This window comes from Rhinolophus hipposideros, assembly GCF_964194185.1.
Source record: "Rhinolophus hipposideros genome assembly, chromosome: 13".
Classification (NCBI taxonomy): domain Eukaryota; kingdom Metazoa; phylum Chordata; class Mammalia; order Chiroptera; family Rhinolophidae; genus Rhinolophus; species Rhinolophus hipposideros.
The window spans coordinates 12,349,435-12,368,885 of NC_138059.1; the positions used below are offsets into that span (position 1 = coordinate 12,349,435).

At 41.7% G+C, this 19,451-nt stretch overlaps 1 protein-coding gene across 1 annotated transcript in view; it reads left to right on the forward strand.

Annotated features, from left to right (window-relative positions):
* Positions 1-12,143: 12,143 nt before the first annotated feature.
* The window catches only part of ANXA13 (annexin A13), a gene marked incomplete at its 5' end in the record, with an annotated part of 42,909 nt that continues 35,601 nt past the window's right edge, over positions 12,144-19,451 (forward strand). Inside the window, 3 exon segments of the mRNA XM_081070234.1 lie at positions 12,144-12,171; positions 12,174-12,193; positions 13,326-13,451. Of these exon segments, the coding sequence (XP_080926360.1) occupies positions 12,144-12,171; positions 12,174-12,193; positions 13,326-13,451 (174 nt within the window).

Here is a 19,451-nt window from a genome sequence, read left to right on the forward strand (position 1 = left end):
TGCAATCCTCATTTGACTATTTCCTGAGGGACTTCAGGTTGTTTAACCACTTTGTATCTTAGGTTCCCATCTGTACAATTGGGAAAATGACAGTGACCATTTCATAAAGCTGATATGATGTTTGAGCAAATAAACAAATGCAAAGTCCTTAGAATAGGGTCTGTCTGGCCCATAGCACTAAATAAATGTCAACCTTGGTATTATTATTATTATTATTATTATTATTATTATTACTGGGCACAAAGAGAAATTTAAAGATTTTCATTTATCTAGACCAATTTCTAAAAGTTCAGTTATTTGAATAATTTTATTTCTAAGTATCACCTAAATTACTATTTACTCAAGATTTTTCTTTGAATTGTCACACTTCACACTCTTTATAAACTTTTTGTGTCCTTCACAGATTTGGTATCTTCTTTGTATTTTCCTAATACACATAAAATAATGCAATGCTATCAAAGTAAAATTGTTGTGTGTTCCACATAAAACCATCTCATGTGCCCCATCGGTAGACATGCCACAATTAGATAGCCAACCCCTTTGTGGTGGACTTTCGTCATTCATTTGGCTGCTCAACATCTAAAGAATGTATTAATCCTGTTGGAGGCAGAGTCCATCTCCCATCAGAGAAATTATAGATGCCAAATATTCGCCTTCCCAGCTGCTATTGCAGCTAAGGCACGCACACGTAACCTCAGCTTCACCAATCAGTTGTGTTTGTGCCTGAGTCAAATCAGGTGCTGCGTCAATCGTATCAATCTCAACAAGGTAAGCTCCCTTGAGAAGCTGAGCTGGCAGAGATTTTCTCACTGGTCCAAGATTACCCAATGTTGAGGGACTTTTCAGAAGTGCAAACTCAAACGCTAGAGGGACTAGGCAAGTTATGTAAATGAGTAACATGACCCAGCTGAGGGCATAGTGGGGCCTCGGGCAGTGTGAACACTCGCAGGTTATCTAAAGTGGGCATTTACTGCTCAGTTCATAGCATCTGTTTTCATGTGGGGCCATAAGCCCTGTACTATCAGGTCTGATTTTTCAAGAGAAACAGGAATTCTCAGTTTTATGTGAAACTGATGAGCAACCAAATCAATCAACCAAACAAAAACCCATTGTGAGGGGCAATATTGAGGGGCACATGCCTTCAGTCCTCAGGCCACCTATGAGCAAGGTATTGTTAGGGTATCATTAGTCCTCTCACCTCTTACCTGCTCCTCGGTGGAAGATTTAGTTGAGAGAAAAGTTAAAGTAGCCTCTCTCTACCCTTGTAGTGTTCATAAGTCTTCATGTAACTCCTATCATTAGTAATAATATTAATATTATTCAGCAACAACATTACTTAATATTATTAAGTAGTAAAATAATAAGTAACTGAAATCTTAGCAAGATTTCAAGACTTCCACATTTTCTGCTAGCCTTCCGAGTAGAAGGCTAGTGTTATTCCCTGAATATAACATAGTTGTTCCATGTCTCTGTACTTATGCTCATGTTGTTTCATCTTTGTCAACCCCACTTTGCCCAATTACTTTTCCTTCTAAGCCCTATTCAAAGGTCACCTGCGTCTGAAAGACTTCCATGATTTCCTTTCCGTCCTTCCCTACTCATCCACCTTAGGTTAAGTACTCCGTAGTACCCAGGAATTATATTCCAAACATTTTGAAAAACAATGTTTTAACTCCAATTCTCTAGAAAGCAGATGGGAAAAAGCATACATGCTAACAATTCTTACCAAGGTGTATAATCCCAGGACAGCAAGAGTGAAAGAGAAACAATATGAATCAAGAAAAAACAGAAAACAAATAAAAGATATTCTGTTCCCGAGCAGGCCACAACTTGTCAAGAAAACGCAGTTGGTCCTATGTGACACCTCTCCAGAGGCAGCAGGAAACCACTACACCTCAAAACAGTTATTTAGGGGGAAGAGGAGTGAGAAATCTACTGGCTCTTTACTGTGTTTGACCAGCCTGCTATTGGTCTATATCTGAGCAACGGGGTAATGACGCCCCCATTCCAGAATGAGTGTCCTGATCCACACGGGTCTAACAGCAGGCCTGCCTCCATCACAGAACCTTCCACATTGTATGCAATGAGGCGCACATGTCTTTTGAACACTTCTGCAATCAATGGCACTAATAACATCTTTATCACTGATCTCTTGAGCATTTACATAGTTCTCAGCACCTAGTAAAAAGATAGGTGAGTTTGGTTTAGCTCAGCACACATTTATGAAACATCTGCAGTTGTCAAATGGAATGAAACACACGGGTGAGTGATATAACCTTGAAATACCAAACCATCTTTCAACTTAGTACCACAGATTTAACAACCCTTTCTGTACAGTCGGGGTTCTCCAAAGAAAAAACCAATAGGATATATTTTTACACACACACAGACACATATATGATGAATACATACATACTATATGAATTTGGTCACACAGTTATGGAGGCCCAGATGTCCCACAGGGGCCCGCTGCAAGCTGGAGAACCAGGAAAGCGGTGGTTATAATTCAATCTGAGTCTGAAGGCCTGAGAACCAGGAACTCCAATGCCCAAGGGCAAGAGAAGATGGATGTCCCAACTCAGGAAAACAGAACAGGAATTGGCCCTTCCTTCTTTCTGGTTCAACAGTTTGAATGATGCCCTCCTACATCAATGAGAGTGAACCTTCTTTACTCAAGTCTACTTGAATCAGATGCCAATCTCTTCTGGAAACACCCTCACAGACACACCCAGAAATGATGTGTTACCAGCTTCTGGGCATCCCTAAGACCAGTGACGCTGGCACATAAAATTAACCGGCACACTTACCAACTCCAGGTACACTGACTTCTGGCTTTCCTCTTCATTCCAAACCCGCCTCTGGCCTCTCGGGCACTTAGATTCTCTTCAGGGACCACAGGACAATCCTCCTTTGGATGATTGATTGCTCCAGAGAAAATTCTACCAAATTAAAAATCCTGCAGTGTCTATAATATCTTGAATTTCACTGTTATTGTTCAGTGATGTTCACATGCCTATGCAATGCAATTGATTTTTCTACAAGAAAGTTTTTCTGTATCTTCCAACCACACAAACATGTTCCTTTTAATGGTCTTTTAGTATACTAATTAACTTTAAACATTTGCCCCCCTAGAAACTCCCTCACCCCCAGAATTCCTCTGATGACACTGAATGAACAACAAACAGATATTTTTATATAGAAAAGGAGTTCCCCATCCCTATGGGATTTTTATATTTGCTGCAGGGAAAAACGTGCCTTTTGTAATTCTTATTGCTGTGCATTTTATGCACCCACTTGGCAATAATTACTTTTTGTCTTTGTGTTTGTTTGTTTTCTCAGCCATCTACTAAACATCTTCCGAGTTGAAGCACCCAGCTAGATATCACACCCAGATAAGAAAAGAGGCTTCAGGCTGTTCTAGCCACTTAACATGTACCCCAAAACTTTCAACTTGTTCTTCTCAGGGGGCTGATAAATATAAGAGTGGAATTAAAAGTATTTAAAAAATAAATTTTGGAACATAAAAGTGGATCTCAACTACTAGTTAAATTCCTAGGAATGCTTAATTCCATTTGTTTAAGAATTCTATCTCTAAAAGAAGTCTTGACTATCAGGAAAGGTTAGAAAGCCTTAGTTATCTCTTAAAAAGTGATGTGTAACCTTCATCACTTTACCTTTAGGCATTTTCGATGGCATATTCGTCAGCAGATGGTTTATTAGCTTCTTGTTCTAGTAATGATTTATCTGTTATCACTCTGCACGAGTTATATTACAATTTTCCACAGCTTTTATTTAAAGATAGCTCGGGAATAGTCTTGACATCTGAAATGCAGGCTGAAAAAAGATTTTCATGGAACGGCATGCCTCAGTCTACCTCTTGCCACGTGTACATCATCAAATAAACCCTTATCGGCCTCCTGAGTGGAGCCCACACATGCTGTGGTCCTTGGAAGAGCCAAGGACCTCAGAACAAATCACTTTCAACATGGATCTTCTTTATAGCAAGTTCAGGTCTTGCAGTCAGCCAGGAATACAGAGCCAAAATATGGAGAAGATCAAAAGGCAAGGAACTCTTATCTTAGGCATCTTAGTAAAGTAAAATTGAATTTGTAACACAAACGGGCTTTCAGATCCCGTAAAAGTAATAGGAGTCTGAAAATGGCCTCTTGCATTTTGCTACCGCTTAGCCCAGAATCATAAAATGGGAAGTCAGAAATAAAAATACTCTTTTGCACAAGTAGCACAGGCAATGTTAACCTTAGGCAAACTGTTGGACCGACAACAAAGAAATGTTTGTTTGTTTGTTTGTTTGTTTGTTTAATTGGTGTGAATATATTTTAATGAGAAAGGGCTAGACAAATGGTGCTAGTTGGAATCTTAAGTAGTGTTAAGATGGAAGACACTTTACTGGGCACTGGTCAGACCCCCTCGCTTTAGAGTGATAAAAATGGAAGCCCACAGAGAGAACGGAACCTGCTCATGGTCCTCAGCTAATTACAGAGCAGCAGGATGGTGCAGACTGCCTCGTGAGAGAGGTGCCAGGGAGACATGGCCTTGGAGTAACTTTGTGAGAAGCCACCTGCCCTACCTCATCCCAATCAAGCGGATCCTGACTATCATCAAATCTCTTCACACTAATTCAATGAAATTTACTAATTTTTTAAAAATGTCATTAAGTAAACATTTGTTACTAATTAGTAATTAAAAATCAAAGCTCTTTGAGAAACAATTGTTTCATCCATGGGATATGTATATTCCTAAAAACCTGTAAGCTTCATTTTTCAAAATGAAATATATTTCAGACACTTGCTTTATAGAGTACATTCAGCATATAATACTTTACCTTCCATCTTGAAATACTCTCTTGCCGTTCTAGACACCGCATTCTTCCAATTTGCCTCTGTTGTTATTCGCTGTTCCTCCTCGGTCTCCTTTGCTGTCTCCTCCTCTTCCTGTGTCCAGCAGGTAAGCGTTGGCACACCTAAGCCTCAATCCTGGGCCCCCGTCTCTTCTCTGCTCTTCTCTATCCTAACTCTCTCCATCGGTGATCTCCACCCAGTTTACAACTTACATATACGCTGATGACTCCCAAAGGTATCCACAACCCAGGCATCTTTCAAAACCAACTGCCGCTGTGATATCACCACTTAGGTGTCTAATAATATCTCACAGGTAATATGCTCAAAGCCAAAAATCTTGATCCCTCGGCTCCAAGACTTCTTCCCTACACCCCCGTCTTCCTCACCTCATTAGTGGTAATACCTCCTGACCAGGTGTCTTGAGCCTCACATCTGGGAGAGATACCCTTAATTTTCCTCTGTCCTCTGTCCCCATATCCAGTCCCATCTGCAAGTCCTCTTGGCTCCACTTCCAAATCTATGCGTATCAGGAAACCCCACTTCTGCATCCAGGTCACCTGCATCTCTCACCTGTTCCAATGCAGAAGCCTCTTTTCTCCTGCCCTGACACCGTCTGACCCATCACGTACACACACACCTAGGGCAATCTCTTAAAAACTAAATCAGAATGTTCAGCTCTCTTATCTGAAATTCTTAGGTGATTTCGCAATTCTCTACAGGTAAAATCCCAATTCCTCACCTTTGCCTGCAATACCTTACTGATCTGCTCTCTTCTCTCCCCTTTCATCACCCTCTCCCCCCCTCAGGCTGCCACTGTGACAACTTTTCTGTTATTCAAATGTACAAAAGCCTTAGGACCTCAAGGTCTCCTTTTTCCAGCCAGAAATCACCCTACCTAGCTCTTCCAATGCTGAGTCTGTTCTTCAGGTCTTGGCCCCCAACCCACCCCTCAGCAGGCCTCTTCTTCCTGCCCCTCTTACAGTTGGTCCCCCCCAATTGCTCACCTTTGTATCACCCTGTTTATTTCCATCACGGCCTCACACCTATCCCAATCGGTACCTATGTTTTTGTGTCTTTGTTTGCTTCTTTATGTTTCCCCCAACAGAATGTAAGTTCCACCAGGGCCCGACTTGGAGTTCGTCATAACAAAATCTGGCCAATGACAGAGGCATTTCTGAAGAATTCATTGCTCTCAGTTACTCAAAAAAATACCTGTAGTAAGTCAGGTGATGCTATTTCCCTGTGACAAGTGCCGTACAAGCCTCTGGCTATAGAAAGGTGAAGAGGAGAGAGATTCGCTGCCCTGGGATGTCCTATTCCATGGTCAGAACATGTAAACAGGGAAATAAATAAAAAGAATACGGTGGGTAAGGGCTGACCTGGGGGAGGAGCCTGCATCCACAATGCTACATATTCATTGGGTTTCTCTTGCTTTTGATTCATTACTTTCTCTGATGAACCTTCCGACGTTTTGGACAGACTCTTTCTCCTTACCACCCTCCAAAGAGGCTTTCCCAGCTCCGTCCTCCGCCTTCCATTCTCCTTCTGTGCACTCTGCACACCTCAAGCCTTGAACACCCCGTGTGGACGGCTCCCTGACCTGGCTCTGCTCCTGACTTCCCAGCCAATCAATCCCAGTTTCCTTCCTCCTCCTGCCCTCTGAGCTCTTTCCTTTGCAGACCTTCTGGCACCTCAGCGTCCCCCTTCCCCTCCTGGGGCAATCCTGTCTTGATTGCCCCACTGCTAAAGTCACTTCTGTTTGAAACCTCGGCTTTCTGGTTGATTTCCCCTTCACCACATTCAAGTGCAGGCATTCCCATCTGGATGAGCTTCCCAAGTCTCCCCAACTCTCCCTCAGCCCTCAACACACCCCACTCGTGGTGGCCTCCTGATCATCCCCTGAATGGCGTTCACCACTTCCAATGCCATCTCATCTAACTTGATGCCCTTCCCACAGCCCTTTCAAATTCTGGCCACCCCACGACTCCCAGAGGAAGGCTCACATCTCCACACAGTCTTCCTTATTCCTCCCTCATGCCAGCATTGCTTCTTTCCCAGCTTCCGAAACATGCCTTCTCTCCGATGCCATTTAGCATTTCAGTGATACCTTAGCTTCCAATGTACTTTTTAGTATCTTATCCCCCACAAATACATTTTAAGAGTGGCTGGATGGCTCAGTTGGTTAGAGCACAAGCTCTGAACAACAGGGTTGCTGGTTCGATTTCCACATGGCCCAGTGAGCTGTGCCCTCCACAACTAGATTGAAGGCAACAAGCTGCCACTGAGCTGTTGCTGAGCTGCCAGAGGGGTGGTCGGATGGCTCAGTTGTGGAGGGCGCAGGTCAGCTCCAAGTCCAGTCACAGTTTTTAATCTTAGTTGCAAGGGGCGCAGCCCACCATCCCATGTGGGAATTGAACCAGCAATCTTGTTGTTGAGAGCTCGTGCTCTAACCAACTGAGATTTTTGTTTTTAGGCTTACAAGATGAAATGTGTTACTTTCAAGCTTTTTACCATTGGAAAGTATAGACGTATAGAAATAGAGTTGTATTCAGCAAAGATAATTTCCTGCAGATTTCAGTCATTTTGTCTTAATCAAGCAATGACTTTTATTAAGCAGAAATTGCATAAACATTGTCGGGTTTTGTCAAGCAATAGACCTGTCTCTGCTCTTGGGAATTTATTGAATAATGCGGAGGGGGAAAATGATAAACAGACAAAATATTAACATTTTGCTTTTGTTTATACAAGAGGAAAATATCAGTCCAAAAATCAACTATCATTTTTCGATTCTAAGTTACACTAAATAAACAAAATACTATCAATTCTCCTTGCAGAAAGATTAGGCAAGTGTTCAACTTGACTGTTCTATTTAGAAAATTAGCGTCTATGCACTTTTGTTATTTTGAATACTGTATGGCGACAAAATAATCTGAAATACTTGTGATCTTATGTAATATGAGACTTTCCCAACGTATTTCTAAATAGAAGTTTTACTAAATACAAGTTATACAGCATAATGTGTTTGCTGTGAGAATCATACCAGCTGGTGAAGGTTTTTTAATTCTTTGTCTGTGTGTTTGGTTTTGATGTTTCCTCGGGCTGCTATAACAAAGTGCCACAAATTGGGTGGATGAAACCAACAAAAATGTATCGTCTCACATTCCTGGAGGCCAGAAGTCCACGAAGAAGGTGTCGGCAGGACAATTCTTCCTCTGCAACCTGTAGAGGAAGATCCTTCTCTGCCTCTTCCTGGTGTGTGGTGGCATTCATTGCCTTGCTGTTGAATCATTCCAGTGTCTGCCTTTGTCTTCACACGGCCTTCTGCGTGTCGGTGTCTTCATGTGGCATTTTTTTCTTACAGAGAAACCAGTTTTAATGGGTTCAGGACCACCCGAAAGACCTCCTCTTAACTTGGTTACATCTGTAAAGACCCTATTTCCAAGTCAAGTCACGTTCGCGGGTTCTGAGGGCTAGGACCTCAATGTGTCTTTTGTGGAGGGGATATAATATAAACCCTAACAGATATATACGTAATATTTTTAAGAAGTGTTACAAACTTAACCTTGGTGGGCGGTACAGAAGGAAAGACTCTCTTTGGCAAGATTGCTTTGATGACTTGGTATCAACACTCTTAGAAGGAAAGGAGAACTTTGGTTAGCATTCCTACGTGGAGGACCACCAAAACCCACGAGGTGTAAATAAATAGGCCCAGTCTAGTAAAGGAAGGTATTACACAGCACCTGTGTAATTTAGAATCAATAAATATTTATAATGATACAGAGAAAAAAAAACACCCTAAACTGCTCCCATCACTCTTCTTGAGCCTTCTCTTCCCCCATCATAACTTCTCACTCTTCCTTCTCAGGCAGTACTTCTTCTTCCCTCTGGGCCTCCAACCATGACATCCTACCAGAAATGGCCGAGGCTCATAGGAATTCCCCTTCCTATCCATGCTGTTGCTTAGAATTATCCCAGCCACCTTCCTACATACCCATCCAACTGGGGAAGGAGAAAAGGAGGAGATGACACTAGACAGAGCTGTGTTTCAGTCAAATCCACACTTGACTATGGGCAAATTTAAATAATCAAGAGCTGGCTATAGTGGTGGTGATCTAGAAAAATAAAAACGTATGTCAGGTTCTTACTTGGCCTCTACGCTTTGTATCTTTCACCTCCCTGGAGCCATAAACTGTACATATCTCTCCTTTACACAGTTCCTGTGCTCAGTAACTCAGCACCCTGGAACAGGACTTATCTCCACATTGAACACAGCACATGAAATTGCCCAGTTCCTCCTGAACTTTGAGCTTCTACAGCCTAGGGCAGGAGAGGAAGGGAGGGAGGGAGACGTCACTGATTGAGGGTTCTAGGAGGGGTTAATGATGCAGAGGTCAGCTCCAAAGCCAGCACCAAGGTGGGGCAGGAAGGACTTGGCCCCGGGAAGTCCAGGGCTGCGAAAAGGTGACAGTGAACTACAGAGCACAAATTAAACACTAAAGACAAAAGACCAGTTAAGGGTCAAAGCATTAGTTGTTAACTTCCATCTTCTTGTCTTCTCCCCCCCTCCACTGTCAATTCCTGGAGATGAGTTTTGTCTTGTTCACCACCGTATTTCTTGCACCCATCATCCTGCCTGGCTCACAGATGCCAGCCTCTTTGACCATCTTTCATTTCTCCTAATTTGCAAAGCATTTTCCTGTTACTGAGCCTTAGTACAAACTAAGAGCGTTTGATCTAGAATACTTCTCTTTTTCAAATGATGGGCTCTTTCTCATCCTGACAGCTTAAATGTTAGCTTCTTGAAGAGCACTGCCTCTATTTAAAATAAATCACACACACACACACACACACACACACACACACACACATACACACGTTAGCTTCTACCACAGTGTCCTTCTTATTATCTTCACAGCCCATACAACAATTTGCAACGGTTTGCTTCTCCTATGGCTCCTTCACTTGACTGTCTGTTCTAAGAAGAGAAAATTCATATCCACCTTGTCCACTATTTCAGTCCTAGCAATCAGCACACCCATGGCTTTCAATAAATCTAGGTTAAAGGACAAAAGAATAAATACATGCAATCAGAATTTAATAAACCTATCAGAATTTTCATGCTATGTTACGTGGGAATTTGGGCATAAAATAAAGATGGCATCTTAGAACAGAGGAGAAAAGAGGAATCATTTATTAACTATCTAGGATCGATTGAATAACCAAAAGAAAAAGCTGACTTCCTTCCTTCCTTACACTATATTAAAATCAATTCCAAATGGATCCAAGATGTAAGTCTTAAAAAATGAAGTCATTAAAATAACATGAAGAAAATGTACAAGAAGTTTTAATCATCTTAATGCAGAGATGGTTTTCTAAGTAAGCCAAAGAAGAAAAAGATTGATATATTTAAAAACATAAACTAACACTTTCTTCACACATATATACACACTTAAACCATACTCAGAGAAAAAAGACTAACAACAAATTGGGGAAAAATAATTGTTACACTTGACAAAAGCCTATGTCTTAGAAACCAAGTGCTGTTTCAAATAAATCATGAAAGGACTAATAACTCAAAATAAAAATAAAAGACATAAGCAGACCACAGAAAAATTCATACAAATGGCTTTTAAGGAATGAGACATATTTTAAGAATATCAAAGGAAAGGAATGTACGTTAAATAGTGAGATAACCATTTTTCATCTCTGAGATTGGCAGAAATGAAAAACTTTGATAATGTTTAGTGTTGGCCAGTATGTGGGGAGATGAGCACTGACGTGTTATCACAGTAGGGGTACACATTTCGTCTTTTGGAAGCCAGCCCCATGGGTCAGCTGATCTTTGAGAGTGGTTCAGCATTTTTGTATCTGTGAAAGGGACAACTTGGCAACATCTATTGGGGTTTTAAATGCACATACTCTTTGGCCAGCAATTGCATTCTAAGATTTTATTCTCCAGATAAACATGGACACATATACAAAGATTCATGCAGAAGACCAAAGAACCTAAATGACCTTGAATAGTGGACGGATGAAATAAGTTTTTGTTCATACCGACAATAAATTACCATGTGGCCACTGGGGGAAAAAATGTGCCAATGACATGTACCTCTTTAGTATATGAAGCATACAAGGCATGGAATAGAATGCATTGTACAAACTCATTTGTTGAGAAAAAAAATAGTCGAGAGAGAGCCAGAGAGAAAGAGACATACATAGCTGTGTATATGTACCATTTCTGGAAGGATTCACAAGAAACCGCAGGGAGGAAGAACTGGGAGGTCAGTTGGCTTACTTTTAATGATACCTATTCATACTACTAGAAAAGAAATTTACCATCTATACATATTACTTTTTAAATTTAAAAACTAACTAAATTATAAAAAGAATGTTAGTGTAACTCAGTGTAGCCCTCAAAAAGATTCTCTGCACGAATAATAGTGATGTTAATAAAACAGAAAGATTTTTTTCAGTCTTGTTTGGTTAATGCTTTTATTATTATTACAAGGTATACTCAAGACTAGCTCTTTCGAGGCCGGCCCTGTGGCTCAGGCAACCGTTCCATGCTCCTAACTCCGAAGGCTACCGGTTCGATTCCCACATGGGCCAGGGGGCTCTCAACCACAAGGTTGCCGGTTCAACTCCTCTACTGCCTCAACGGATGGTGGGCTCCGTCCCCTGCAAGTAAGATTGAACATGGCACCTTGAGCTGAGCTGCCGCTGAGCTCCCAGATAGCTCAGTTGGTGAAAGCGCGTCCTCTCAACTACAAGGTTGCCGGTTCGACTCCTACAAGGGATGGTGGGCTGTGGCCCCTGCAACTAGCAAAGGCAACTGGACCTGGAGCTGAGCTGCACTCTCCACAACTAAGACTGAAAGGACAACAACTTGACTTGGGGAAAAAAGAGTCCTGGAAGTACACACTGTTCCCCAATAAAGTCCTGTCTCCCTTCCCCAATAAAATCTTTAAAAAAAAAAAAGAATAGCTCTTTCAATAACCCAGAAGTGAGACAGGTTCAGCCCTTCAGTTGTGAATAAGTTATTCTTTAAAAAAATAAGTTAGTCAACTTAAAAAGCCTATACTTGATTTATTAATAAATATCTTATTTTAAAAGATGGTCTGCCAAGGCAGCTTGGACAGGTTAAACTCATTTGTAGCTATGACCACTCCCTACCCATCCCCAACAATGTATTCAAATTCAATGCCAAAGTTACTGATTAAACTCTAGAGATACTATGTCCTGGGAAAACCATTATAAACTTGGCCTTTGAGAGCTGATCGCTTAATGAAATACAGAACAACTATCTCTAAAAACCGAAAATGGGCAATCGTAATGTAAGTATTTATTGCTTTGGGGAATCAAATGAACAAAGTTTTAATTTGGTTAGCATGTGGAGAAATTTAAACTGTGAAATCATGATTGATTCTTTTATACTTTATCATTGTGATTACCCATTATTTTGGTTTTCACAACAGCATACCATGCTTTTAAAATGCACTGGGAATATCTATTTTCTCCGTCAGTGAAAAATCTCTTAGGAGGGGCTAAAGAGAAGTGTTTAAAATAAGGGAGTAGATAGTGCCTTGCAGGGATAAAAATGGTGAATATGTATTTGTGAATGTATGACTAAAGCTGTTCGTTTGTAGCAAAGTTGCACAAAATTTCATATACTCTGCCCATCAGAGTCTTATGGGGGCAACAGGTTCTTGTCGCAAATACCAGTAGACCAAGATAAAAATATTCCTACAACACCATGTAACTTGGATTGAAAGATTTTCATCTTTCAGTATTCCAGTATTATTTAAGCATCAAACATCCAGATATTTTCAGATATTCATGGACTGGATCAAATATTTTATTTTTCTTCTGCAATGTCTAGGCTCATGTGAAGTGCATGTCTATAAACTATTAATGACTAAAAATGGACTAAACTGTTATCATTTGGAACCAACTATGCACAAGGCAGGTCAGAGTTAAATCTTGATGTTTTACATTGAAAAACCGCATAACTGAAGCTGTTGCAATAAGAATTTATTAAGGTTTTTTTGCACCTACTATAGCTTCCCAGTGCGAGAATGATTTATTGTGTGTACACTGGGAGCAAAGAGAATAAAACTCCAAAATTTTCTGAAAGCTATGTCTTTGTTTATATGGTTTTTTTTCCTTTGGTATAAATTGAACTTGCCCTCAGAGGGTTGCAAACCTACAAATCTCGTCCTTAGAGAGGTGTTATTTTTTTAAGCCATCTGTAAGTAACATTTTTATACTAACCAAGATCATGAGCCTTCCATTCAGAGTATCTTTCAAAGAAACTGAAACCTACTTTAAAATATTTCTGATAGATGCAGAGGAGCTCAGGAACAAGCATTTGCCCCTGCATTTCATCCCTTGAAAGTCAACCGGGTGGGACAGCTGAATTTTGTGAGTGGTCTAGAGTTTTCATATGTTTCTTTTCTGAACCCTCAGAGCCAGTCTTACTCCCTGTCAGAAGGCAGTCAACAGTTGCCCAAAGGGGACAGCCAACACTCCGTGACAGCAGTGCAGCCTCTCAGCCGCCTGTCAGGGAGTGGACCGCCTGAGACCCATCAGCCTGTAAGCACTTTTTTTCCCCCCTCTAAGTCACACGTATGATCAGGCTCTCTCATGGACCCAGTGTTATTCTCCAATGACTTGTTATATTGAACCTTTCACAATCCTCTAGTCTGAAAATGTCATCATCACGCATTACTTCCATGCAGGGAAAATACTCCCCCGAAAATATTTGCTCCACTATTTGCAGCTAACATGAAAATGTAATCTAGGGCCTGAGCTTACGTTCCCTAACGGTGTCCCCTTATCAGTGTCTTAAAATGGACAGCATGATGTTACACTATGGCCATTAGGAGGTTTTTGAAAATACTAATAGAATTTAACATGTGCCCAAGGAATGAATACGTGCTAAGACTGTGTTTCTAAATAAGTAAATGCAAAACCTTTTTAAAGGACAAAAAAAAAATTTGTCCCAGTAATGACTTAAATTATTTCCATTAGAAAGTGACTTGAATAGGTACAAACTTAAAACTACAACGCTTGGAATTTTGAAGCAACTACACAACAAAACAAATTTACGAAATTAAATACTAGTAAGATAGAAGTCGAGGATGTGTAAATGTATGTTATTGATTTCGTGTAATAGACAATGTTACTTTGCTGAGGTTAAATGCTCATGCTCAATGTAAAAATCATCCTGATTGGTACGATTTCTTCTGAGTTGCTGTACGTCTAAAACATGACATGACTTCTTAGTTCTCCTATCATGTTTCTCCATCCACACACTACCACGAAACATTTGTTTGTAAAACTCCCTGTAATACGACTGGGCGTTCTCTTGGCTAAAATGCATGATTTTTATATTAAACCTCCCTCAGTTCTTTGTTCTTTTATCATTAGCCTGCAACAATTAAAATATGACTATTTGGCATACAGAATCATAAATAGATACCCAAATGCAGGCTCTGACATCATATGCTAGCTCTTGGTCATCCCGATTATCCAATGTCTTTATGCTAATTTTTATTATCAGCATTACCTACACTATTTTAAAAGCCTTCTAGGAAAGTTTTGAATTCCCAAGAATATGTCCACAGACCAGGGTCCACAGATAACTATTTGGCAAACAGTGGTCTAAAGCCAATAGAGTCTTGGCCAGGAAATCACATTTTCCAAGGTACTGTAATATGGAATCCTAGCCAATTCTGAAAACTGAAAATTACTTTTTTTGCTTTGTGCTTTCCCCCAATCCTTTTGTCATCATGAATGATTTTTTTGAACTGAAGACCTAGTGTTTGTGACTAGCCTATTTGGAGCAGTAAAAACTGAAGACATTGGGTTATTATCATCTGCTAAATTACATAATGTTCAAAGAGTCTGCTTAGCCTGGAAAACATGTCCTTGTGCTCAGTGAGTTTTGTGCATAGACAGAAAAATAAGATCCACTGAAAACTCTGCTCAGGCTTAGCTAGATGACTGTCTATTCTACTGTATGAGTCCTGTGGAAAAGAGAGTATTGAGATCAATAATGAGATGACTTTGCCTTAAGACTATGGCTGTTGGGTATCGGCAGAGTAATAGAGAGGGAGCAAAATATACGGGACCTACTGATAAATGTGAGAAAACAATCACAAACTTAAGAAGACTTGTGAGTTCTGGAAAATTATTTTCAAGGCTGATGAACAGGAATTAGACAGGACTACAGCCTTGCTACTCAAAGTGTGGACCTTAGACTAGTACCAGCGTCCGCATTGCCTGGGCGCTTGTCAGAAATGCAGAATCTCAGGCCCACCCAGAACTCCTGAACTGATCTCCATTTTAATAAGACTCTCAATGATTCTTACGCATGTTAAAGTCTGGGAACACTGGATTAGGGAACGAGTTCTCAAACTTGCAACACATTGGAATCACCTGGGGAGTTCTAAAAACCACTGATGCCTGAGTCCCACACCCAGAGAGTCTGAATTAATTGTTGCGGTAGTTGGCCTGGGCACCGGAATTTGTACATGCTCCCCGGGCGATGGTAATGGGTAGCAGGGTTCAAGTAACACTGAACCAGAGCGTGCCACCATCCTCACAAGAACAGATCAGCACAGTGCTCACGAAAGCAGCTGTCATTGTGAGTGCCCACAAATGAAAACCAATGCGTAAATGTGAGAACATCTGCTCAGCGAGCCGCCATGGTGTTTGTGTATATGCCACATTTATGACTTCCTTGTGCCATCCTTCAGCCAACATAAATATTGTCTAAAAGGGAGAACAGTTTGGGACTTATGGCAGGTGAACACCAGAGGAGCTCAGATGAAGGTAGACAGGAACACCTGGAAGCCGCATGACCAGAGGGAAATAGGTCTGGATTCCTGAGAAAAGAAGGAGGCTCTGGAGGCAGGTCAAAATGTGACTGGGAATTTGGTATAAAAGTAGCTATGGTGTTAATTGAGAGTGTGCATTCAACTGTGACCCCAAACCCAAAGAAACATAGTGAACCCCAAGCAGAAACCAGCCTAGACCAGGCAGTCATACTTCTCCTGTCAGGAAATCTTTTATCCCAGAAAGTTAGTCCTTTAGAACACCACCCTGAGTGCACGAGAAAATGAAAAGGACCTCTGATGTCAAAACATGACAGGCACTAAAGCATACCTTCTTTATTTAAATACTGGCTTCCCATTCGAAGTCTGGCTGTGGGTTAGACACAGTTATACATCTTGGCTTTAGGGGTTTCTTGTCTATGGTACATGAAAAACAGTGATTTTAAAGAGGTGGGAAAAAAGACTGCCAAGGACAAATACACTGACAGAAGGAAGAATATACAAACTGAAAAACTGACCCAAGAACTCTAAAGTCATAGGAGCCTGGGGTCACTCAGTGTAGGGGAGGGGATGGGACGTAATGCATCCCAAGGCACGCTGGCTTGTCTGCTCCACCACACAGCGACAAGAACCAAAACTCCCAGGGATGATGGGCCAGAATGTAGGTTCAAAGGGGGCCTTCTGAAAGGATGGTAATAATGACGGATGGTTATCAGGTGCTTACTAGACTGAGCTGTTCTGAGGGTGTTGGCCGTGGTCCATGATGTCTGAACTCTTCACGCTACCAAACACTCCACGTATGTGGTGGCATTTAGTCCTCCCAAAATTCCATGAGGGAGATTACTGTTATTACTTCCATTTTAAAAAGGGGGGAAGTGAGGCAAAGAGAGGTTAGGTAATTGGTCCAAGGTTGTACGTCTAGTAAGAGGTGAAGCATGGATTTGGATTTAGGTAGAAGTTCTTCACACTATGCATTGGGTTCAAGAAAGGCTCATATGACACCTAAAAGCTAAACTCTTGGGATTTCTGAAACTACTGAAGTGGGTCATCCCCTCATCATCTCCTCTCTATCCCCATCCTGCGCTTCCTCCATCTCCTCTAAGCTGGATTAGATGCTCTTTCTTAGTGCTTCCATCATACTCCGTGTATAACACCATCATTCCCCTCTAACTTGGTTTTAGAACTGTTTATACAGCTGCCCTCATGGCTTTCTGGGGGTAGGACTTGTGTCTTGTTCATCTTTGCACACCCATTACTGACGTAATGCCTGGCACGTAGATAATGCTCAATAAAAGTTTGATGAATTCATCAATTCATTACATTTTCTAAATGAGCCTTAAACCAATGTTCTGCTCTGTTGGAGTCCAAATCCCTATGTCCAGTCACACCCCAACACCAATGTGTAGGTAAGGTCCTGACAGCTGGATTTTACAAATCTCCCCAAATGATTCTAACGTATGCAAAGTTGAGAACCGTGGGTCTAATATCACGTTTTCTTCCAGTGCAATGATTCCCAAATGTGGTCACCAGATCAGCATCACTGGTATAATCTAGGATCTCATTAGGAATGCAAATTATTGGACCCCACCCCAGATCTGTGGAGTCAGAAATTCTGGGAGTAGGGCCCAGCAATCTACAACCAAACAAGCCCTCCAGGTGACTCTGATGTTCCCTCAAGTTTGAGAAGCAACGTGGAAGCAAAGCCTCTCACAGGTCTAGGCTAGAGCTGTGCCCCAGCTTTGTATATGGGGCACACTCCTACCAGTCAGCCTACAGAAATGCCTGGATGATGCCATTTAAAGCCTACTCAGTGCTATGCCCTCCTCCCCAGGCTTCTCACACCAAATGCAACCCAGAGAACTGGCCCATTCTGCTCCCCGCTCCACCATGCCCCAGGCTACCCTCTCCCACCTCTCATCCTAGAGCTGCATAAGAGAAAAGGCAGGGAGAGGGGTCCCTCTGCCAGCCTAGAGGAAGGAAACCACATTCCATCTTTGCAGTCCATTTAGCATATTCTTTTAGAGAAACTACCATGAGGCAGATACTATTCGAGGCTCTGTAGATAAAAGGAGGAATAAGATTCAAGACCACAGTCAGCAACGGAGGCAAACAAATACATAATTAAAATAATGTGTGATGGATGCATTAATAGAAATGTATCCATTGTAACAAAGCTCCGAAATTAGACAGTGGAGGGAATAATTCTGTGCAGAAGAAATGAGAGACCACACTTTTAGAACCACTACCTCAGGCAATTGGGAAGGCTTAATGGATCTCAGACAAGGGAATGAAAAAGTCAGAGCTGTCCTTTGGATGGAGCATGCTGGAAGCCAGTGGAGAAAGATTTCGAGAGATACACGATCAAAGGCAAGGAAAGCCCTTGGGAGGCACTGGCCCTGGAGAAAGACGAGGAGGAACCTCTGTCCCCAAGTAAAACAATGACAATGGAATTGGAGAAGGCAGGCTGAAGGGTCAAATCAACATGACTTGCTGACCAATTGGATGTGGCAGGTGAGGGACAACACAGACTCGAGTGACTCCCAGGTATCTGGCTTGTGCACCCAGGTGGTGAGTGAGTCCGGGGAATAAAGCAGAATGGAGGTTTGCAAAGTGAGAGCATGAGCTCAGTCTGAGATATCGGTGGTACACCTGGGTGTAATGCCTAGCAAGAAGCTGGATCTGGGCTTGAGGTAATTTGGGAGGTATGAACTCAGTCGCTTTTGTTTGCTTTGTTTTTAAGAGAGCATGTGTTGGATTACAAATAGCAGACTACTGGACTAACAGCAGTTTAAATAACAAAGACATTTAATCATCAACTCTAACAGGAAGTCTAAAAGGAGGGGATTCCAGTGTTGGTTCAGCAGTTGATGAAGGACCCAGGCTCTGTCTGCCTTTCCATTCTGCCACACTGGATATGCTGGCAATGTCTCCCTTCATGGGTATGAGATAACGGTCATGTGTTCAAATGAATGATCTCACATGATAGGGTCACAAGCACGAAAGAAGGGGAGAGAGGAAAAAGTGCCTTTCTCCTCATGTACCACACACACCCCTGTCAGTGAGGAAAATCTTTTTGGAAAGTCCCAGCAGACATCCCTTTCTATCTCATTGGCCAGAATTCATCAAAAGCCCATCCTCAGACCAACTGCCATGACTCATCCCCAGGGCTGTGCTACCTCTCTCTCTCTCTCTCTCTCTCTCTCTCTCTCTCTCTCTCTCTCTCTCTCTCTCCCCCCCCCCCCTTCTTTCTATGTGTTGGCCTCATTCTCTCCCACTGAAAATGAGCCTTTCCTGTGGGAGGTAAAAGGAGCTGTTGAGAAGTGGGAGGCATGGCCACAGATAGTTCCGCTCCACAGAGAATTCTATGGCCCCACATAGATTAACAACTTCAAAGACAAGAGTTTCCTTCTCTAGGCATATACATATAAAATGTCAGGGAAAATTCTGACTGGGTTGGGTCATGTTCCTACTCCTTGGACTCTCACTGTGGCCAAGTTTGGCCTTACTTTTCCTTAGGGGTGGGGGATATTGCTTTATCATTATTGCTTTCTTATCACAATTCTTATGAATATTACTTCCGTTACTGCTGCTGCTACTGTTGGATGGACTGAAATAAGAAGAGAATAAAGACTTGAAGATCAGATGGAAAGGCAGTGAAATGATCCAAATCTCCTTCCGGTGATGAGGGTTTAGATAGCTGTGGTGGGAATGAAAAGGAAGATAAAAATTTAATAATGAATAGGTTTTGATCCAA